The following is a 24502-nucleotide window of genomic DNA, read 5'->3' as shown; positions in this document are numbered from 1 at the left end:
TTTTGTGTGGATGTACTTTAAAGGGTCTCATGAAGACAACCCTGGTCCATATGTCTCATAGTATGAGGTGCCCCAATTCAATAGCCTCCTCTCCGGTTTTATTGTAAATGGGAGAAACCTCTACACGGATGAAGGATAGATTGAGTAATCATAAATCCACTATTTGAAAACAAAATCTACTATTCCCCGTACCATTCCATTTCCACGAGCAGACATACAGTAGCACAACTACATTACCCAATTATTGAGAGTGTACCCTTACCCAATTATTGAGAGTGTACCCTTACCCAATTATTGAGAGTGTACCCTTACCCCGGCGAGGTGGTGATAGAAATAAACTATTACTCAAGAGGGAGGCGTACTGGATACACTGATTGCAAACGATGGAGCCTCGCGGACTCAATCGTGAATATAATGTACAGAGCTTCCTATGATAGATTACCCCTATTAGTAATTTTTGATAAAAAATAATTCTTATTTTTCCGCAGCGGAATTAAAGAAAAAAAAACAGAACAAAATAAGGAAGGAAAATGAATACTGTTTTTATTTATTGAATTTACAAGGAATGGAGAAGCAAGGCTTAATTGCGTTTTTTTTTTCCATACGTTTTGATTTATTGTTGATTTGTGGGAGGGGTTATCTGTGTGATGTCATTTCCCTGTGTTTTGGCGGTCTATTTAAACATGCTTCATTCATGTATGTCGATAAGTCTGATGAAGGTGCAGTAGCACCGAAACGCGTCACTTATTAACTGTATATGTGACAATAATTCATCTACAGCGAGTGCCGGTCTTTACTTCAGTGTTTTATTGGGAACGCCATCCCTGAGACATGTGCACCGCGACTTCAGCAAGCAGTGCCGACCTGTGAATATTATAGACGTATGTATGTATGTTCCACGATCACTCAAAAACGGAACCATCAATTTCAACAAAACTAGCCAATAGAAGCCTGCAGGTCTTTTCTTCATATCCCAACTGCCATACACATGGTCACATGTCCCTTATCAGCCAATAGAAGCCTTCAGGCCCTTAGTCTCCACATACACACAGTTTTACTCCAGGTTTCCATAAACAACCCAGCGAGTTTTCTTCACTGCTGTAGATCAGCTTTAGGCTAGGGCTACACAACGACAATTAGTCTCACGACACATAGGGCACAACTACACTGCTACATGTGTCGTGCAACATTTTGTCTCAACAATTTTTATAATGATAGACTATGGTGTCGCACTGTGACATGTGACATGCTGCGACTGCGACACGACAGTCGCAGAAAAATCCACCTTGGATGGATTTTTTGCAATGCAACTGTAGTGTCGCAGTATGTCACATGTCGCAGTGAGACACCATAGTCTATCATTATAAAAATTGTTGAGACAAAATGTTGCACGACACATGTCGTCGTGTAGCCCTAGCATTAAAGGGGCAGGCCGCTGTGGAGGTCACTGTTAAAGGGCACCACTGACTAACAAGCCGCTGGGGGATGCAGGAGAGCGGGCGGTCAGCACATGCTACTGTCAGTAAGTATAGACAACAGGGAGAAGCAGCTCTCTAGTGTATAGGGACAGGTCGTCGATATTCTACTCCTGGAAGACCCCTGTACCAAGAATTTTTAGCACTGCAATACAAAGATAATATTTTCTCGCCGTTACCTGTGTGGGTCCTTCGAACTTGGAATTATATAGATACATTCCCTCTTGGTGAAAGTACTTTCGATCCAAGATTTCTGGGACTGAAATGAAAAAGAAGAAAAAAAAAAGGAATAAAAAAACATGAACAGATTTATTTCTGCAACAGGATAATGGTGTATCATTCATCAGTAGGATTAGGTTGTATTGGGTTTACTATACAGCACACTACAGAAGTGACCCTAACCGTCCTTACTGTAATGCACCAAAATATCCAATGTCCACACTACTCTGGTAACCCATTTAAGGGCCAAATGTAAAATAATGCAGGAGCCAACATAAAGGAGTTGCACAGTTTTGAAACCAATTGTCATTTACCCTATTAAGGAATTCTGAGATACTACAGGGTGATGCCCCAATTTCAGGATCCCCATTCTCTTGGCCCAAGTGGACAGCACTGAAAATGAGCATTGATTTGAATGGACACTAATGCAAAAAAATTTCCAGTGGTGGCGCTGCAGGGAATGTAAACATTTAGACTGGGTTCACATCAATTGACGAATACAAAAAAATCTTTACGTTAACGGATGCCTCAGACACATGCCATACAGTGGCATCCATTCACCAGAGAGTTCCACTGTTATAAAAAAAAAAAAAAAAAAGAACACACATACGTTAACGTAAAGCTTTTTTTAACGGACTCCGCAGGATACAAAAGCTATGCTTTTTATTTAATTTTTAAAAAAAATTTTATTCAGCAGAAAATCTCAATACCGGGGAGAGAAAAAAAATAAAAAAATCTGTTTAGCCCTCCTGCATTCTGAATGGAAAAAGATCCGTTAAGGATACATCAGGATGTCTTCCGTTCCGGCATCATTCCGTTTTGAGACCGGAAACAAAACCGCTGCAAGTTGTGGTTTTGTGTCCAGTCATAAAAACAGAAAAAAAATGGATCCGGCACCGAAAACAATGTCAGTCAATGGTAACAGATGCTTATTTTTATTTTTATTTTTTTTAGGAGCCTGGAATTAAATGGATCCGTTTTGATTTTGCACATCAGGATGCATCCGTTTCGTTAGGATGCGGTTGTGTGAAATCCAAACGGAAAAAACTGATCCGTCACTAAATACATTGAAAGTCAGTGGGTGACGGATCCGTTTTTTCCCCATTTTGATTTCACACAACCGCATCCTATCAGAACGGATGCATCCCCAATGCAAGGGTGAAAGTAGCCTAAATCAGTTTTCCCATTGCACGACCTTCTTCCTTTCCACGGTGGGTAGAGGGGGCCCTGCCCATCATAAGAGTGGAGGTCCGTGTTCACTGGTCTGAATGGGATTATGGGATTGCCGGAGATAGAGGAGGAGTAGTGCGCTCCGTTATCTACAGAAGCGCCGCAGAGACAGATGGAGCAGTATTGTGCTGGACCTGCCATTCTGTTCATTTCAGACGGTGTAGGGAACCCGTTCTTGTGATCGGTGGGGGGGTCCCAGCTCTCAGATCCCCATGATCTAATAGCTCTCCTGTAGAGAACGTGAAATAACCAGAATACCCCTGACTAGAGGCCCCCTTTAATCACACATTCACATCATTACGCAGTGAATACAACAGTAGGTAGATAATGTTTCCGTTCTAGCACAGTGCCACCCCCTAGTATCAGGTCAGCCAATCAGAGCTCCTCGTTTTAGGGAGGCCCCGTTATTCCTCAATTTTCATGGCAAAAGTACTGCAGCATACAAATACACAGAAACCTTGTCGAAACCATGACAGACCCCCATCATGGGGCAAGTCACTGTTCAAATCCATTGTACAATGTCGACATCGAATGGATGAAAGCAAAAAAAAAACAAAAAAAAAAAAACAAACATGTAAATAAAAAGGAGACTGCAAAAATATTTTTCAATATATTTTTTTTACACAATCAGTATTTGATCAGTGATTTCTATTCTATCAGTTAGGCCTCAGGCACACGACAGTTTTTTGCGTCCGCAAATTGTGTGTCCGCCCAAAAAAAAAAAAAACGGATGCTGCATCCGTTTTTTTGGAGGATCCGTGCTTTTCCCACAGATCCCTTGTAATAAATGCCTATCCTTGTCCGCAAATGTGAAAACAGTAGGACATGCACTATTTTTTTTTTGCTGAAGGGAAACGCGGACAACGGACGCGAAACACAAACGGATGAACTATCAGCATTTTTTAGCTGACCCATTGAAATGAATGGGTGACCATCCTATCCAGAAAAAAAAAAAAAAAAAAACGGAACAGAGGCAGAGAAAAACAACTGTCATGTGCATGAGGCCTCACTGTGAGCCAAAACCAGGTTCGGGTGAAAAACATCCTTCAATTATACCTCCTGTCTGGAGGCTCCACTCCTGGGTTTGGCTCACAATCACTGATGATGATCACTGACCAAACACTGAGGCTGGGTTCACATGTGCGTTGTGAACTCCGGCAGGCATAGCCAGATATCACCGTGCACCACCGGATCCCCAATTCACTGCAATGGGATCAGGCGGTAGTCTGTCTGCTTTCCAGCCAGTCGGCATGTAGACCGGATACCGCGCAGATTGAACACGGCCCGACTATTTGAAAGCGGACTTACCTTGATATGTGGTTTGCACACAAATGGTATTTTAGCTACAGGGCACATGAATAAACTCATTAGCTACATTAGGCCTACATTTTGGACTCTTCAAATATGAAGTTCATACGATGGACAAAGGATCGGTATGGACTGTGTTCGCACATTGTGGATTTACCAATGCAACATTTACAGTAGCCGCAGCACGGGCAGAAAGTCAATATACTGTGGATTTGCAACCATTAGCCACACACAAATCCATAGCAAATCCACAAGTAACTCCTGCAGATTTTGCAGGAGGATTTACTAAGACTGAGGCCTCATGCACACAAACGTATTTTCTTTCCGTGTCCGTTCTGTTTTTTTTGCAGGCCGTATACAGAACCATTCATTTCAATAGGTCCACACAAAAAAAAAAAAAACTGAAGTTACTCCATGTGCATTCCATTTCCGTATGTCCGTTCGGCAAAAAAAAAAAAAATAGAACATTTCCTATTATTGTCCGCATTACGGACAAGGATAGTACTGTTCTATTAGGGGCAAGCTGTTCTGTTCCGCAAAATACGGAATGCACACGGATGTCATCCGTATTTTTTGCGGATCAGTTTTTTGCGGCCCGCAAAATACATATGGTCGTGTGCATGAGGCCTTGTGCTGTGAAGTTCACGTTCCGCAGGAATGTACCCTTATAGTCATGTACGTCAAAAACACAAAGGTAGCAAACAAAAAGAACACAAGCTGTACAAACATATCTTTAGCCGAGTAATAAGCAGCTATAAGCAATAATAGTTCTTTTAGTAAATCTGTGTCATTACAAAACGGATATGGAATTACAATGTTTAGGCAATCCTGATGCTTTTAGTCTGAGGGTACTTTCACACTTTTTTTCCGGTATTGAGTTCCGTCACAGGGGCTCAATACCGGAAAAACGCTTCGGTTTTATCCTAATGCATTCCGAATGGAAAGCATTCCGTTCAGGATGCACCAGGATGTCTTAAGTTCAGTCACTCTTAGGTCCCTTTCACACAAGCGAGTTTTCCGCGCAGGTGCAATGCGTGACGTGAACACATAGCGCCCGCACTGAATCCTGACCAATTCATTTCTATGGTGCTTTGTACATGAGCATTGTTTTTCACGCATCAGTTCTGCGTTGCGTGAAAATCGCAGCATGTTCTATATTCAGCGTTTTTCACGCAGCCCTGGCCCCATAGAAGTGAATGGGGCTGCTTGAAAAACGCATTGCATCCGCAAGCAAGTGCAGGTGCGATGCGTTTTTCACTGATGGTTGCTAAGAGATGTTGTTTGTAAACATTCAGTTTTTTATCACGCGCGTGAAAAAAAGCATAAAAACGCATTGCACCCGCGCAGAAAAAAAACTGAACAACTAAACGCAACCGCAGACAAAACTGACTGAACTTGCTTGCAAAATAGTGCGAGTTTCACTGAACGCACTGTGAACGCATCCGGCCCCAATCCGCAACGCCCCTTAGGCCCCTTTCACACGGGCGAGTTTTCCACGCGTGAGTTGAACGCATTGCACCCGCACTGAATCAGAACCCATTCATTTCTATGGGGCTGTACACATGAGCGGTGATTTTCACGCATCACTTGTGCGTTGCGTGAAAATCGCAGCAAGCTCTATTTTGTGCGCTTTTCACGCAACTCAGGTCCCATAGAAGTGAATGGGGTTGTGTGAAAATCGCAAGCAAGTGCAGATGCGGTGCGATTTTCACGCACGGTTGCTAGGAGATGATCGGGATGGAGACCCGATCATTATTATTTTCCCTTATAACATGGTTATAAGGGAAAATAATAGCATTCTGAATACAGAATGCATAGTACAATAGGGCTGGAGGGGTTAAAAAAAATAATTTAACTCACCTTAATCTACTTGCTCGCGCAGCCGGCATCTCTTCTGTCTTCATCTTAGCTGTGTGCAGGAAAAGGACCTTTGATGACGTCACTCCGGTCATAACATGATCTTTTACCATGGTGATTGATCATGTGATGGACCATGTGATGACCGGAGTGACGTCACCACAGGTCCTTTTCCTGCACACAGCTAAGATGAAGACAGAAGAGAAGCCGGCTGCGCGAGCAAGTGGATTAAGGGGAGTTAAATTATTTTTTAGGTTTTTTTTAACCCCTCCAGCGCTATTTTACTATGCATTCTGTATTCAGAATGATATTATTATTACCCCTTATAACCATGTTATAAGGGAAAATAATAATGATCGGGTCTCCATCCCGATAGTCTCCTAGCAACCGTGCGTGAAAATCGCACCGCATCCGCACTTGCTTGTGGATGCTTGCGATTTTCACACAGCCCCATTCACTTCTATGGGGCCTGCGTTGTGTGAAAAAAGGCACAATATAGAGCCTGCTGTGATTTTCACGCAACGCACAAGTGATGCGTGAAAATCACTGCTCATGTGAACAGCCCCATAGAAATGAATGGGTCAGGATTCAATGCGGGTGCAATGCGTTCACATCACGCATCGCATCCGCGCGGAATACTCACCCGTGTGAAAGAGGCCTTAAGCTTCAAAATTCAGGGCAGTGTAGGAACCAGCTACAAACGTACTCTGCTCAGCCCATCTACCTGGGAATTCTGAGAGAACCTCCCAGGCTGTGAGCTCTGCAATGCGATTGGCCAGCGCTACAGAAGAACAAGGGCAGACTCCGCCTACCATAACTTAGTGAACAGAGATACCGGAGGACATAGCAGGAGAACGGAGCGGCGCCCGGGGATAATAGTAAGTGCAGTGAGATCCCCGGGCGCCGCTCTACATGTCTGTATAGTTAGTTCACAATGTCAGGATCGGTGAAAGGTCCTCTTTAAGTAAGTCCAAAGTGAGGCAGTATCTTTAGTGATAGGGACCCATCTGCGGACGCCACCTTGACGCCTGGTAGATGGGCCCGACATGCATGTGCGCTAAGAGCTTCCATTATTCATTTATACTCATTTATAGTCGGTATTGTACAACTTTTATCTAGAATGACCCCCATTTCTTAGCTCTATTTGTATATATAACGGTGTGCAGCCATTTTGTTTTTTGTAATTCTGTTTGCTTCATGGATATGCACCTGTGATTCTGAAGGTTTTAGTCTAAATTTTCTTGCTATACTTTATCTAAAAAAAGAAAAAAGTGCAGAAAAACTCCAGCAAAAAGCTACACACGAAAGCATACAAAATATTCTGTTCATGGGATAAAGTGAAATAATGACTACTTATGGCTTTCATTTCAATATTCTTTTCATTGTAATAAGCTTACAAGAATGTGCACCCTTCCGTTTTAATACTTTCTGCATATTCAAAGGGGTTCTGCACTTTCATTTAACTGATGATCTATCCTCTGGATAGATCAGCTTCTGATCGGCGGGGGTCCGACACCCGGGACCCCCGCCGATCAGCTGTTTGAGAAGGCAGCGGCGCCGCGGCCTTCTCACTGTTTACCGCCGGCCCACTGACGTCACGACTAGTATCAACTAGCGTGGGCGGGGCTAAGCTCCATTCAAGTGAACAGAGCTAAGCCCCGCCCACGCTAGTTGATACTAGTCGTGACGTCAGTGGGCCGGCGGTAAACAGTGAGAAGACCGCGGCGCCACTGCCTTCTCAAACAGCTGATCGTCAGGAGTCCCGGGTGTCGGACCCCTGCCGATTAGAAGCTGATGATCTATCCAGAGGATAGATCATCAGTTAAAACAAAGTGCAGAACCCCTTTAAGCAGGTGCAAAGAACGCCACAATAAACATGCCAACAACCAACCTGTGTGTGAACCCACCCTAACAATGCCTTGATCTTCTAGAACGCAGTAAACGTATCCGGTAACACACTTACACACCAAACATTCAACCGATAAACTAATAAAATCCTACTATGTGGCCTGAACACAGCAAAGCACAACCCGGCGTACACTGCGCAATCTCTGGTGGTCACAGTACTGTGCACACAACGAATCTCAAGTGTTGGGAAGTACACTGAATCAGAAGAACCCTCTTCTAGTCAAGATTCGACCTCATCAACCCGCTCAACACAAGGCAAAGTGTCTACTACCTCCGCGGACATACCGTGTGCAAGTCACACATGTCCTATGACCTAAATTGGTCAAGCACGTCAGAAAGAGAGATTATTGTCATTTTATGGACATGAAGAAATAAAGATAGTTTCATTTTATTCACTGAAGGGAACCTTCCGTTCTATGGTATACCAAGGGTGTGAACACACTCCAGATCCGTGAAGGTCAATTAACCTTCCACCTAAGAGCTGGACGCCACAGACCTACCGTGTGCAAGTCACACAATGATTGAGAGTCTCTTGCACACAAGTTTTTTTTCCCATTTCCGTTCCATTTGCAGTCCGTATGCGGAACCATTCACTTCAATGGGTCCGCAAAAACAACAGAAGGTTTCCGTTTAAAGATAGAACATATCCTATTATTGCCCACAAATCACGTTCCGTGGCTCCATTCAATTCAATGGTTTCGCAATAAATAAAAAAAATTTAATGTATCCATGTCTTCCGTATCCGTACCGTTTTTTTGTGGAACCATCTATTGAAAATGTTAAGCCCAGCCCAATTTTTTAATGTATTTACTGTTTAAACTTTATTGAATGCATCCATTTCCGATCTGCAAAAAAACTGACCACAAACTGAAACCAAATGGAAAAACGGAACGGTAAAATGGAACGGAAGCGGAAAAACACTACTGAGAAAAAAAAAATAAAAAAACGGATCAGTTTAAAAAGGAACCACAAAATACCCATGAAATCCGCAACAAAATCCACAAGTAACAAATGCGTGTCTGGCGTGGAAACGTACAAAAACCTGCGTGGAAATTTGTGCCAAACTTCTGCAAGTCTACCTGCACACAATGCGGATTTGTACGCAGAAAATCTTCATGAAATCCACACCAGGTCACAGTTTTGGCGAGTTTCTTTGTTGCGGATTTTGGTGCAGATATTCTGATTATGTTAACAACCCCATTGAAGTCTATGGGGAAAACTTGACATGCTGTGGATTTGTAAAAAAAAAACATTAAAAGTGTGCATGATTTATGGCAAATTGTATTGAACATTTGTAGAATTTTATGTAATTCACATTGTGAGCAGTTATCTTACAATAGCATAGGGTAAAAATTCTGCAGCATTTCTACACAAAATCTGCATTATTTGGTGCAAATTGCCACTGCAGATACGCCACGTGGGGAAATACCATTAAGGATATTCTATTGGGGATTCAACCACCACATACTTGGGTCTCCAATCACTTGTACTGGAGTGCAAAAACCGCAACAGAATACAGGTCATCAGTATCAAATGGCTGGAATACCCCTTTAAGGGAAATAGGCACACGTGGGAGATTTATTGCAGAGATTCCTGCGATCTGAATGTGGTTGCAACATGAGAGTTGGAGGTTTGTGCACCAAATTGGTCATATGCCTAAGGGCTCATGCACACGAACGTATTTTCTTTCCGCTTCCGTTCACTTCAATGGGGCTGTAGAAAATACAGAAGTTACTCCGTGTGCATTCCGTTTCAGTTTGTCCACATGGCGGCTAGGTCTATACGACGACATGTGTCGCGCGACAATTTTTATAATGATAGTCTGTGGTGTCGCAATGTGACATGCTGCGACTGCGACAGTCGCAGAAAAATCCATTTAGAAAATGTTGCGCGACAAATGTCGTTGTGTAGACCTAGCCTTATTGTCCGCAAATCACGGTCCGAGTCCCCATTCAAGTCAACGGGTCCGCAAAAATGACGGAACACATCCGTATGTCATCCGTATTTTGCGGATCCATACTGTATAAATGCTATGCCAGGCCCATATTGCTCATGTGTTTGGTGATTAATAAGTTACTGTTTCTGGATATGATGCGCAAAATAACAGATCAAATACGGAAACCGTACGGATATGTTTTGTGCAATAACGGAACGGAAGGACATAAAGAGGACCTTTCACCGATTATTACACTATGAACTAAGTATACAGACATGTAGAGCGGCGCTCGGGGATCTCACTGCACTTACTATTATCCCCGGGCGCCGCTCCGTTCTGCTGCTATGCCCTCCGGTATCTCCGTTCCCTAAGTTATGGTAGGCGGAGTCTGCCCTTGTTCTTCTGAAGCGCTGGCCAATCGCATTGCAGAGCTCACAGCCTGGGAGAAAATAACCTCCCAGGCTGTGAGCTCTGCGCTGCGATTGGCCAGCGCTAGAGCAGAACAAGGGCAGACTCCGCCTACCATAACTTAGTGACTGGAATCTCCGCCTACTATAACTTAGTGAGCGGAGATAGCGGAGGACATAGCGGGAGAACGGAGCGGCGCCCGGGGATAATAGTAAGTGCAGTGAGATCCCCGGGCGCTGCTCTACATGTCTGTATAGTTAGTTCATAGGGTAATAATCGGTGAAAGGTCCTCTTTAAAGGGTTTCTGTCACCCTGCAAAACTCATTTTTTTTTTTTTGGATAGTTACATTGCTCATAGTGCGATATAGCAGAATATAATGCTCTTACTTACTTTCATGCGGCCGATTCTTTATAAAACGAACTTTTATAATATGTAAATGAGGGCTCTACCAGCAAGTAGGGCGTCTACTTGCTGGTAGCTGCTGCAGAAATCCGCCCCCTCGCCGTGTTGATTGACAGGGCCAGCCGTGATCTCCTCCTCCGGCCAGCCCTGTCAGTAATTCAAAAATCGCGCGCCTCGCGTCATTCGGCGCAGGCGCTCTGAGATGAGGAGGCTCATCTCCTCAGCACTCCCTCAGTGCGCCTGCGCCGATGACGTCTTCTCTTTCGGTGATGTCATCGGCGCAGGCGCACTGAGGGAGTGCTGAGGATACGAGCCTCCTCATCTCAGAGCGCCTGCGCCGAATGACGCGAGGCGCGCGATTTTTGAATTACTGACAGGGCTGGCCGGAGGAGGAGATCACGGCTGGCCCTGTCAATCAACACGGCGAGGGGGCGGATTTCTGCAGCAGCTACCAGCAAGTAGACGCCCTACTTGCTGGTAGAGCCCTCATTTACATATTATAAAAGTTCGTTTTATAAAGAATCGGCCGCATGAAAGTAAGTAAGAGCATTATATTCTGCTATATCGCACTATGAGCAATCTAACTATCCAAAAAAAAAAAAAAATTTGTTTTGCAAGGTGACAGAAACCCTTTAAATCGGAGGAAAAAAAAACTCAGATATGGAATGGATCCTGGCCTGCCATCTGGTGGGTAAAATAAGAATTGCAGCAAGGCTTACAGTGTTCAGCGCAACTACCGATGCCTACATTGGTAGGAAGCCCGAGCTTCCGGGTTTTTGCACATTTAGATGCAGTGATCTCACTTGATCACGGCATCTAAAGCCTTTACATTATTTTTGGTCAAGGTAATTAGCCGCAGGTCTCTGCTGTTTGAAACAGCAGAGATCTGCGGGCCATGTTTACACACCGCTCCAGCGCTGGTAGCGAACGGGTTAAGGCCTCATGCACATGAATGACAATGTCCATGCTGCGGAACACAAATTGCGGTGTGCAATGCACAGACACCAACCGTGTGCCCGGCGTCTGGGGCCGCAATACGGGCACGGATCTGCTGCGATTGTGTGCATGAGGCCTAAGTGCCAGAAATTAAGCTGCAGTACACCAGCACGACGACTAAACAGTCGAAATGAGCCTTCTGCTTCTGGCTCCATCCACGGTTACGTTTCCTGCGCAGGCAGCTGCTGCAATGGTTGATTGACATAAGTGCTGCAATGGATTTTGTCCAGTGGAAACCCAGCATTTCTGCCGGATCACTGCCAGATCCCATTCTAAGTCCATAGGAATTCGACGGCGATCAGTATAATCCAGCAACGTCAGATCCGGTGAACTCCAGCAGGCTGTTCTCTGCCGGAGATGTGAACATGGCCGAACAGATGTGAATGTGGCCTTCTTTCCTCCAGCGTATAGGATCACCTCTTGTTATGGTGACCTGCTTAGGTATTAAAAGATCATTAGATCTGTGTGTACTATAATTAGGTCTCCACCAAAGCAGTCTTCTTTTATCCTCAGACTAAACAAACTCAAGTTTGATAAACTGTCTGGGAACAGGATCATCTCTTTCTAAGGCCTCTTGCACACGACCATATGCCCTCCGAGATATACGGTCTGTGAGCGGGCCATATGTCCCTAAGCAGCATTAATCGCGCGCACGGGAGTACACAGCATCATAGATTACAATGATGCTGTAGACGTCGGGCTGCCGTCGGGGCTATTGTCCCGGACTCAGATGATCTTATGAGTGCAGGACAATAGCCCTGCGGGTGGCCCGATGTGCACAGCATCATTGTAATCGGATACTGTGCGCTCCCGTGCGCACGATCAATGCCGCTCCGGGACATCTGGCCCGCTCACGGACGGTATGAATCGGAGGGCATACGGTCGTGTGCAAGAGGCCTAACAAAGCTAGAACCAGCCCTGCACCTCAAGCAGATCTCCCAATTTATTGCTCTAATTGTTTTGCTAGATTTATTACAGGTGGGCAGCTCAGGAGGCATGTCCTTTCTGCTGCAGCTCTCTCCCTATCACAGCTCAGAGGGCGTGTCCATTCTGCTCTGTCCCTGTAACTGCCACAGCTTCTAACAGTTGATAAGGTTGGTGGCAGTTGATTTAAACAGAGCACGTGCAACCATCTCAGTGAGGTGGACAGAGAAATAAGGAAAAGAACAAACAGCAGGTGGCGCTATACAGATACATTTTATTGAATAACTCAGTGGCTATACAAAATTTTTAATTATGTGCAATTACAGAAGTATTCAGATCCAGGTGCAGCTTTGAAAAGTGAATATTTTTTGCAGCACAACTCCTTTAACCCCTTTCCAATCACCCCACTTAAATTACATTGTCGGTCGGGCATTCAAAAATGGCCCCTGCTTGCGAGCAGAGTGGGTGTCATAGCTACAGGGGGTCTGCTGTTTTAAACAGCAGGCGTCAGGGAATAACGCCCACTATGAGCGGTAATGTCGGTTGTGGGCGTTTAACCCCTCAGATTCTGTAGTCAATTGTGACCACGGCATCTAGATGGGTTAAAACGGTGCTCCAACCCACCCGGCCAGGATCTGGGGAGCCAGACCCATTGTGCAGCAGCTTCTGTCCTCATGAATGAACAGAAGCTGCCGCACATTAGTTCCTGCGGAGCCTCTGCCTGTATATAGTTCTGTAATCTTCACACTGGCCACTAGGTCAAAATATGTGAAAGGTGTAGCATCATCTCAGATCAGTAGGATATGCCCTAATCTGATCGGTGGCAGGTCCCACCTCTGGGACCCGCACCTATCTTTAGAACACATTCCACAAAGTTAAGGAGGGCGCACTGCACATGCGCGGCCACCCTCCATTCATCTCTACGGGAGTGCCGGAAATGTTTTGGCAGTCCCATTGAAATGAATGGGAAGAGCAGCCACCAGTCCATTCACTTCTATGGAGCTGACTGAAATATCCAAACCAGTGCTCGGTTATTGTCGGCAGTCCCACAGAAATGAATGGAAGGCAGCATTGCATGTGCGATGCGGTGCTCCCTCCTTCACTTTGCGGGCTCTGAACTAAAAAGGTAGGTGGCTCTGGGATCCGCACCTATCAGACATTAGGGGCATATCGTAGCGATCTAATAACCCTTTAAAGGGAACCTGTCATCAACTTTATGCTGCCCGTACTAACGGCAGAATAAAGTAGAGACAGGCGAGTTGATGTCAGTGGTCTGTCATTTATAATTTAAAAGTAAGTGGTTGCTGAGAACCAACATCACAATCATTGCAGACTGGGCCTGGAAAAGAGTCCCGGCCTCCTGAGAAGAGTCCTGGTTAGTCATAGATTCCTGCTCTCCTGCCCACCTGCTGATGACTGACCGGCTTCTACCTAGTTTTCTCCCTTTCTCTCTAGGAGAGAACTGCCAACCATCAGCAGATGGGCGAGAGAGATTATAATAACCAGGACTCTTCTCAGGTAGATCTGACTCTTTTCCAGGCCTTTGCTGCAATGATTATGATGCTGGTTCTCGGCAACCACTTACTTTTAGCTGATGTGTGACACACCGCTGACATCAGCATTCCCGTCAGTATTTTATGCTGCCAACAGTGAGATCAGCATAAAGTGGATGACAGGTTCCCTTAACATATTTTAGGTCGCTCTGTGGTCCCTATCAGACATTGGGGGACATATCCTAGCAATACTCCCCCAATGTTTGAGGTAAGACAACCCCCTTTACGACTTTGTCTTTTGAGAGCAGCTCCATGGGCCATAGACACAATGGACAGGTGGGGACCCTATTAACTTCTATGGGGGAGTGTTCTAGGCATGCTCTGTGACCGGTGCAGAGGTCATTGTACAAGGAAAGAGAAGTCTAGGTCCTGTCTTATCAAAGGTGTTATTTGTCCTTGTAAGGCCTATTGCACACGACCGTATGTCTTTTTCAGTGTTTTGCGGTCCGTTTTAAACGGATCCGTTGTTCCGTTTTTTGTTTCCGTTGTGTTTCCATTTCGTTTTTTTCCGTTCCGTTTTTCAGTATGGCAAATTACTGTATACTGTAATTTCATAGAAAAAATTGGGCTGGGCATAACATTTTCAATAGATGGATCCGCAAAAAACGGAACGGATACGGAAGACATACGGATGCACTTCCGTATGCATTCCGTTTTTTTTGCGGACCCATAGACTTTAATGGAGCCACGGAACGTGATTTGCGGCCAAATATAGGACATGTTCTATGTTAAAACGGAACGGAAAAACGGAATGCATACGGAGTACATTCCGTTTTTTTTTTGCGGACCTATTGAAATCAATGGTTCCGTATACGGACCGCAAAAAAACGGCCAGTAAAACGGGAAAAAAAAACGGCCGTGTGAAAGAGGCATAAATCTGCTTGTGGTGATAATGATAATAGCTACGGAAAAGTTACCTGTACAGAGCAGGATAGTGGCCAGTGTGAACATTGCTGGATTACATACTTTTTTAAAAATATAGATGACATGGAAACTGAAAAAAAGTAAAAATATGATATAAACAATAGTTCATTTTCTGATTTATATATATTATAATCATACCTGTGCTGCACAAAACGGTAGCAGTACATTTATGGGGTCATTTATGAAACTGGTGTAAAGTAGAACTGGCTTAGTTACCCATAGCAACCAATCAGATTCCACCTTTCACTTTTCACAGCAACTTTGGAAAATAAAGAGAGGAATCTGATTGGTTGCTATGGGCAATTAAGTTAGTTCTACTTTACACCAGTTTGATAAATGACCCCCTGAGTGTCCTTCCTGTCCATGAGTGTAGCCATTATAAGGTGCCTTCACACGACTCAGATTTTATTGCAGAATTTTCTGCTATGGCAAACCATTTATTTGTATGGGGTTGTTTTGGTGGCAATCACATGATCTCAGCAAGTCCTATTTAGATGAATAAGACCGATTTTCAGTCGCAGACATTTTCTTTCAGCATCCTGACCACACATCAGACCTAGGAATGAGCCGCCAGGTAGCATATGCCCAAGCAGCTTCACTTGAGTCATGCCCATTATCCTTGGAGAAACCAGAGGCTGGCATGAAGTGGTTGCTTAATATTCTGACCACAATGACATCAATTTTCCATCGCAGCAAGACCATGAGTTAAGCCTCATGCACACGGCCGTTGTTTGGGTCCGTTTTGGCGGCTCAAATGCGGACCCATTCACTTCAATGGGGCCGCAAAAGATGCGGACAGCACTCCCGTGTGCTGTCTGCATCTGTTGCTCCGCAAAAAAAAAAAAAAATAGAACATGTCCTATTCTTGTCCGTTTTGCGGAAAAAAATAGGCATTTCTACAATGGGGCCGCCCATTCCGCAAATTGCGGAAGGCATACAGGCGGGCTTCCGTTTTTTGCGGACCGCAAAAAACTGAATGGTCGTGTGCATGAGGCCTTATGTAGTGTGGATCAGCCTAGAAAGAAAAAAACATTGTACCACCCATTCTGCTCCAAAACATAAGAGGAAACCTTCAGGATGGAGACAAGGTCCGTGCTGAGAGCCCTACTCGTCTGACCTCTCCTGTGTGTGGCCTCACAAGGTGGTTACTGAATTACCCTGCTCCTTTATTTTGGCTTAGAAGTCATCTGAAACCTTCAAACCATCTAACAACGTAAAGAACCTTGAAGGAACAGGAGCCGAGTGACTTGATAGATTCCTCAAACCAAACAGGGGCCATGAAACAAGGGCAAACAGAAGAGTAAATATCAGAACGGCACTTACAACTGGGCACGCTGGGGCTCCGTCATGTAACACCAGGCACGACCACTGGTAAACTATGACAGGGACGCAGCACTCGCTGAAACGCAGCCGTGCCTTCAATAAGCGGATTGTTGAGGGATACTGGGATTGACGGTCTATCCTAAGGCCTGACAAACCCCTTAGGGCACATGCACACAGCAGTGTCATTCATGCGGGCTTCCGTGTGGATTAAAGCAAGACATCTGCACCAAAATCAACACCTTGCCACGGATTTCGGTGCAGATTTGAATAGGGTAAAGCAGAGGTCGCAATAACGCCTGTACAAGCGTCATAGACGCGTCTTCAGGCGATTTTACTCCTTAAAAAAAGTCTAAGGCGTACCAATACGCCTTAGACTTTCCCTGCCTTTCATCAGCGCAGCGATGCTGCCTGTGCCTGAAATGACCAATAACAAAGCTCCTTACAGCAAGGAGCTTTGTTATTGGTCAGATTGAGCGGGCAGCCGGACCATTCGGCATACTGCTCTGAAGTGAAGAGGAAGAGTCCTGCAGCGGCGCGAGATTCTCACCTGGTGGCGCCTGGCGGGGGTAAGCGGTCTTAGGCTGTGGGTCGCTTCCTCCATGTGCTTACGGCGTCCTCTCCAGTGAAGAATGTGCACCCAAACTCCATAGCAACTAGATACCAACAAACTCTCCCCCAGGGCACTATGTGCTGGAGCATGCTTTCCCTGGTCGGATGAATAAAATGATCGTGTCCGTGCTAGGCCAGTCGGGCGCAGCGCATGTTGACATGGAGACTGGGGGGGGGGGGGGGGGGGGGGGGGGGCTGATGGTGATGTTTTGGGGTGTGGGCTATGAGTTTGGGCGCACGTTCTTCACTAGAGAGGACACTGAGCACATGGAGAAAGTGACCCTCAGCCCGACCGTCCAGAACATGAAGTGAATGTGACTATTGGAAGACTTATGATTGGTGAGCACATTAAATGAATTTCTCATAATTAGACGGCACAATTTGTGATTGGTGCAATGTTATGTGTCCTGCTGGGATCTAAAGGGGGCTTACATTTTTAGGGAGACTCCAGAAAAAACAAGGAGGGTTGGCAAATAAGCAATAGATTGTCCCAGATATACGGACAGCCATTTTGCCTCCATTAGGTCTCATGTACACGACTGTATCCATTTTGAGGTCTGCAAATCGCAGATACACAAAATATGGACATACGTGTGCTATCCACATCTCCATGCTGCAAAAGATAGAGCATCTCCTGTTCTGGCGGACCCACTTAAATCAATGGGTCCGCAAGAAAATGCGGATTGCACACGGACCGCATCCGTGATTTGCGTACCGCAAAATGGATACAGTCGTGTGCTTCAGACCTTATAGTGAAAGCCACAGTGCTCATAGATGTAAAGTACAGAGACGCCAAGTACACTATACTGTGGCAATAGTCCAATATACAGTGTATAAGACTGTCCTATAACTGACCCCTGTGCATTCGTCCCAGACCGCCAGCCACTGGTCCCTGCACAACCACCAGACCGTCCCAGACCGCCAGCCACTGGTCCCTGCCACAACCACCAGACGTCCCAGACCGCCAGCCACTGGTCCCTGCCACAACCACCAGACGTCCCAGACCGCCAGCCACTGGTCCCTGCCACAACCACCAGACGTCCCAGACCGCCAGCCACTGGTCCCTGCCACAACCACCAGACGTCCCAGACCGCCAGCCACTGGTCCCTGCCACAACAACCAGACGTCCCAGACCGCCAGCCACTGCTCCCTGCCACAACCACCAGACGTCCCAGACCGCCAGCCACTGCTCCCTGCCACAACCACCAGACGTCCCAGTCCGCCAGCCACTGCTCCCTGCCACAACCACCAGACGTCCCAGACCCCACCCACTGCTCCCTGCCACAACCACCAGACGTCCCTGTTCAATTCTTATTGCATTGTGTTTTGCACAGTCTACCGCGCCGATCTCTACGTGACAGATTTGGTGCTTCAAGAAAGGTAGGGATTCAGTCTTCTGAGAGATAAAATTAAAAAAAGGTCAAAATTAGCTATTTCTGCATGGAAGACATTATAGAGGAGACTGGTAATGGTTTCCTTGCCGAAATAGCAACATCTTAACATTATTTAGGCCTGTGTATTATATATATGAATTACCGCAAATTACGTACTCCTCCTCGGCTAAAAATACTCCTCAAAAATGATCAGAGGAGTATTTTTACTCTTCCGGAAAAAATGTAGCGCGACCTCTGGGGTAAAGTCTGAACAGTTGACATGCTCCGGATTTCAAAATCCGTCCGCACCACAGCTTAATTTCCACAAGGAAAATGTCTGCAACGTGTAGAAGAGATTTTGAAAATCTCATCTATTTATCATGCACTGGATTTCCTGCACAGAAATGTGACATTACAGGGGTCTCACTAGGATATGCCAGCAATGTCAGATAGGACCCGCACCTATCTCCAGAACGGGACCCTCAAAGTGAAGGAAAGCACAGGCACGATTTGTTCTCCATTCACTGTTATGGGAGTCCTGAAAACAGCCGAGCAAGTGCACTCACCCGCTGACTGAAATCAAGCAGGGCTAAAGGGCACCTCTTCATGTACATACGCGGCTGCGCTCCCTGTTCTGAAGACAGGAGCAGGTCACAGACATGGGACACACACTTCACACTGACGGCATAGCCTAGCGATGGCAATAGCCCTTTAACCATCAGGCTACAAGCTGCAGTCGAAAGAAGTTGCCGGCAATCTTGTGGACTGCAGCTGTCAATTAAAGGAAACCTGTCACAAGATTTGGGGCCACTAAAGCACCACAACGTCCTTATGCAGCTGTCATTACTGGCCTTTTCAGAATTACCGGTATGTTTAAAAAAATTAAAATCAAGGCATCTTTTACCCAAGATGCATCTTAGAGATGAGCCTACAGCGCATGCGCATTGTGCAAATTCAATAAATGGCCGACGCTAAACCCCAGCTGCAGAAGGACCTGCTGATGCTTTAGTGGCTTTCGTGTAGCCCAGGGCCTTATAAAGCACATTCAATATCTTGAGTGACAAAGGTGTCTGCAACGTGAAACTTAAAGAGGTAATTCCTATCTGGACATTTACGGAATAGCCTCAGGATATCTGGGAACCACTCTTATCTCAAGAATGGGGCCCCATCTTGCGTGGCCGTAGACAGAGAGGTGGCTGCGCAATTGCGAATGCACTGCTCGCTCCATTCACTTCTATGGAACTTTGCTAAAAGCTGACGGAAATATTCTGTGGGTATGCCATAAATAGTCAGATAAAGGGGAACTGCAAGGCTTTCATGAGGATGCTCAGTAAGAATACTGAATATGGTGCCAGCTTTACACTTGCTCTACATGTTCTGTACCTGGTCACACATGTATATAGGATATTAACGGCTTCTCATAAGTGTCGCCATAAGAAGGCCATGAAGTTAGTGAGCTTGTGAAAGCCATGCCGAACACACTTCTTACATTGTAAAACATTTCATAAAGTATAATAAAGGTAAGTAACCTCCAACCTACAGCAGAACGCCCTCGTCATCACAATATCAGGAAGGATCTGCCCCTCATATACACACGCGCAGACAAGTCCTCTGGTAGTGCCCACCCCACCGCTCTGGCCTGTGACACTGAATCCCACGCTGTTTACTTGCTGCCATTATGAGAAGCAAATCACCGGCCGGGCTAATTCCACCTGCAGGGAGAACGTGTCCCTCCCAGCCTGTTCCTGTACTTTTTCCACTTGACATCACGTGACAAGTCACAGGTATGCCTGTGCTCAGCACCAGCGGGGCGCTGCCATAGCTCAGAGGCAGGAATTCTAAGCTATCAGGTGTCCTTATCTCACAATCTTCACGGTGGAAATGGTAATGGCTCCTCAATGAACAACCAACCAGGAAAAACATACATTCCAGCCTCCATTTACTGCTACGAGAATTCACAATTAACACGCAGGGCTCTGCTAGATCAGACCGCCAGATTTCTTAGGCTTGGTTCAGGGAGTATGTTTCAAACATAATAACAAACATCAGGTATTTATTGTATCAAATTTTTTTTTTAATATAATATATATTATATTATATATTAACACATGTGGAATTATATACATAACAAACAAGTGTGAAACAACTGAAAATATGTCATATTCTAGGTTCTTCAAAGTAGCCACCTTTTGCTTTGATTACTGCTTTGCACACTCTTGGCATTCTCTTGATGAGCTTCAAGAGGTAGTCCCCTGAAATGGTCTTCCAACAGTCTTGAAGGAGTTCCCATAGATGCTTAGCACTTGTTGCCCTTTTGCCTTCACTCTGCAGTCCAGCTCACCCCCAAACCATCTCGATTGGGTTCAGGTCCGGTGACTGTGGAGGCCAGGTCATCTGGCGCAGCACCCCATCACTCTCCTTCATGGTCAAATAGCCCTTACTTTCAAAGTTTTCCCAATTTTTCGGCTGACTGACTGACCTTTCATTTCTTAAAGTAATGATGGCCACTCTTTTTTCTTTACTTAGCTGCTTTTTTTCTTGCCATAATACAAATTCTAACAGTCTATTCAGTAGGACTATCAGCTGTGTATCCACCTGACTTCTCCTCAACGCAACTGATGGTCCAACCATATTTATAAGGCAAGAAATCCCACTTATTAAACCTGACAGGTAGGGATGTCCCGATACCATTTTTTTAAGACTGAGTACCGATACTTTTATTAAGTACTCACCGATACCAATTACCGATACTAATTTTAACAATAAAATACACACACACACACATGTATTTTCTGACCACTGACCAACCAAAAGGCCCAAAAACAGAACTATAACATTCCAAGGAGACGTTATACTGTATGGGGGGCAGCCACAAGGAGACGTTATACTGTATGGGGGCAGCCACAAGGAGACGTTATACTGTATGGGGGCAGCCACAAGGAGACGTTACACTGTATGGGGGGCAGCCACAAGGAGACGTTACACTGTATGGGGGGCAGCCACAAGGAGACGTTACACTGTATGGGGGGCAGCCACAAGGAGACGTTACACTGTATGGGGGGCAGCCACAAGGAGACGTTACACTGTATGGGGGGCAGCCACAAGGAGACGTTTACACTGTATGGGGGCAGCCACAAGGAGACATTATACTGTATGGGGGCGGCCACAAGGAGACGTTATTCTGTATGGGGGCAGCCACAAGGAGACGTTATACTGTATGGGGGGCAGCCACAAGGAGACGTTATACTGTATGGGGGCAGCCACAAGGAGACGTTATACTGTATGGGGGCAGCCACAAGAGACGTTACACTGTATGGGGGGCAGCCACAAGGAGACGTTACACTGTATGGGGGGCAGCCACAAGGAGACGTTACACTGTATGGGGGGCAGCCACAAGGAGACGTTACACTGTATGGGGGGCAGCCACAAGGAGACGTTACACTGTATGGGGGCAGCCACAAGGAGACATTATACTGTATGGGGGCGGCCACAAGGAGACGTTACACTGTATGGGGGGCGGCCACAAGGAGACGTTACACTGTATGGGGGCAGCCGCAAGAAGACGCTATACTGTATGGGGGCAGCCACAAGGAGACGTTATACTGTGTGGGGGCAGCCACAGGAGACATTATAACTGTATGGGGGCAGCCACAAGGAGACGTTATACTGTATGGGGACAGCCGCAAGGAGACGTTATACTGTATGGGGGCAGCCACAAGGAGACACTACTGTAAGGAGTCAGGGACAACAATTTTTGAAGCCCCTCCTCAGTATAATAGTCTTGTGGCCATCATACAGTAATGTATATTTCTTCTTGCCCTAATGCCTGCTTTTAGAGATCAATGTGCAGCTTGCAAGCAGGAAGGGGAAGGACCAGGGCCATAGAAGACATACAATATCACTTTTAGAGGGACTCGCTCCTGGCAAACACAGCTCTGCTGCAGTGAATGCAGTGGAGCAGACTGTGATATAATTATAGTTATTGCAGGGACTCAGAGAATCGTCTGAGAGTTTATTAGTAAAACGAATCGATATGAGTCAGAGACTGTGTCACCCCAGACTTCCTGCTCTGCTACATGCACCCTGTACACACACAGCTCCACTACATGCTATGCTAATAATGCCCCCCCCTTCCCCCCGGACGGACTTACAGGGAGCCGCAGAGCGACTCGGTGACACGGTCCTGTGACTCATTGGATTCTTTTAAACTAATAACTCTCAGACGATTCTCTGAGTCCCTGCACTGTGAGTCAGTGCTGGTTGCCTCTGATTGTTGGAGGGCGGGGAGGGGCGGGGAGGAGCTAGCTTCCACTCTAGGCTCCAATTACACTGCCTGCTGCTGCCTGTGAAGCTGTTAGCTGTGGGAGATGCAGGGGCTGCGGAGACACATAGAAGCGGCGCACAGGTATCGGCAGTGGTATCGGGACATTTGCACGAGTACATGTACTCGTGCAAATGCCCGGTATCGGTCCCGATTACCGATACTGGTATCGGGACATCCCTACTGACAGGGCACACCTAGGAGTGAAAACTATTCCAGGGGACTACCTCTTGAAGCTCATCAAGAGAATGCCAAGAGTGTGCAAAGCAGTAATCAAAGCAAAAGGTGGCTACTTTGAAGAACCTAGAATATGACATATTTTCAGTTGTTTCACACTTATTTGTTATGTATATAATTCCACGTGTTAATTCATAGTTTTGATGCCTTCAGTGTGAATCTACAATTTTCATAGTCATGAAAATAAAGAAACTCTTTGAATGAGAAGGTGTGTCCAACTTTTGGTCTGTGTATATATACACGTAGAAAAAGGGCAGCACTCCAATAGATAAAATATCAAAAAACTTTATTTACCCATAAGGCTATAGCGACGTTTCGGCTCTAACACAGGAGCCTTCCTCAAGCCTTGAGGAAGGGCTCCTGTGTTAGAGCCGAAACGTCGCTATAGCCTTATGGGTAAATAAAGTTTTTTGATATTTTATCTATTGGAGTGCTGCCCTTTTTCTACGTCTGCATCATTGGATTGGCTTTTATCCACATTGGGCTTTTTGCACCTCCATTCCCTTTTTCTGTGAACGGTGCTGCCATCTTTTTTATATATATATATATATATATATATATATATATATATATATATAATATATATATATATTATATACACACACACAAATGTAATTAAAATTATCCCAACAATAAATAGTATGGGTAAGTAACTGGCTGAGAGATAGAAAAACAGAGGGTGGTTATTAACGGTACATACTCAGATTGGGTCACTGTCACTAGTGGAGTACCTCAGGGGTCAGTATTGGGCCCTATTCTCTTCTATATATTTATTAATGATCTTGTAGAGAGCTTGCGACAGTAAAATATCAATTTTCACAGATGACACTAAACTGTGTAAAGTCATTTACACTGAAGAGACAGTATACTGCTACAGAGGGATCTGATAGATTGGAGGCTTGGGCAAATAAGTGGCAGATGAGGTTTAACACTGACAAATGTAAAGTTATGCACATGGAAGGAATAATGCAAGTCACCCGTACATACTAAATGGTAAAACACTCGGTAACACTGACATGGAAAAGGCCAATAAGATAACTGGTGCATCAGAAGGGGCATAGATGCCCCGTGATGAGAACATAGTCCTACCACTTTACAAATCGCTAGTCAGACCACAAATGAGTACTGTGTACAGTTCTGGGCTCCTGTAAACAAGGCAGACAAAGCAGAGCTGAAGAAGTCCAGAGGAGGGCAACTAAAGTAATAACTGGAATGGGGCAACTACAGTACCCTGAAAGATTATCAAAATTAGGGTTATTCACTTTAGAAAAAAGACGACTGAGGGAGATCTAATTACTATGTATAAATAATATCAGGGGGCAGTACAGAGATCTATCCTGTCATCTATTTATCCCCAGGACTGTGACTGTGACGAGGGGACATCCTCTGCGTCTGGAGGAAAGAAGGTTTTCACAAACATAGAAGAGGATTCTTTACGGTAAGAGCAGTGAGACTATGGAACTCTCTGCCTGAGGAGGTGGTGATGGTGAGTACAATA

General features: G+C 45.4%; 1 protein-coding gene across 1 annotated transcript in view; it reads right to left on the bottom strand.

Moving 5' to 3' along the window:
- The window catches only part of TRPM7 (transient receptor potential cation channel subfamily M member 7), a 146919-nt gene that overhangs the window by 97020 nt on the left and 25397 nt on the right, over positions 1-24502 (bottom strand). Inside the window, 1 exon segment of the mRNA XM_040415068.1 lies at positions 1655-1734. Coding sequence (XP_040271002.1) covers positions 1655-1734 — 80 coding nt within the window.

This window comes from Bufo bufo, chromosome 1 (assembly GCF_905171765.1).
Source record: "Bufo bufo chromosome 1, aBufBuf1.1, whole genome shotgun sequence".
NCBI lineage: Eukaryota > Metazoa > Chordata > Amphibia > Anura > Bufonidae > Bufo > Bufo bufo.
Note: the sequence above shows the minus strand (reverse complement) of the source record. Positions and strands in the feature narration are given on the sequence as shown.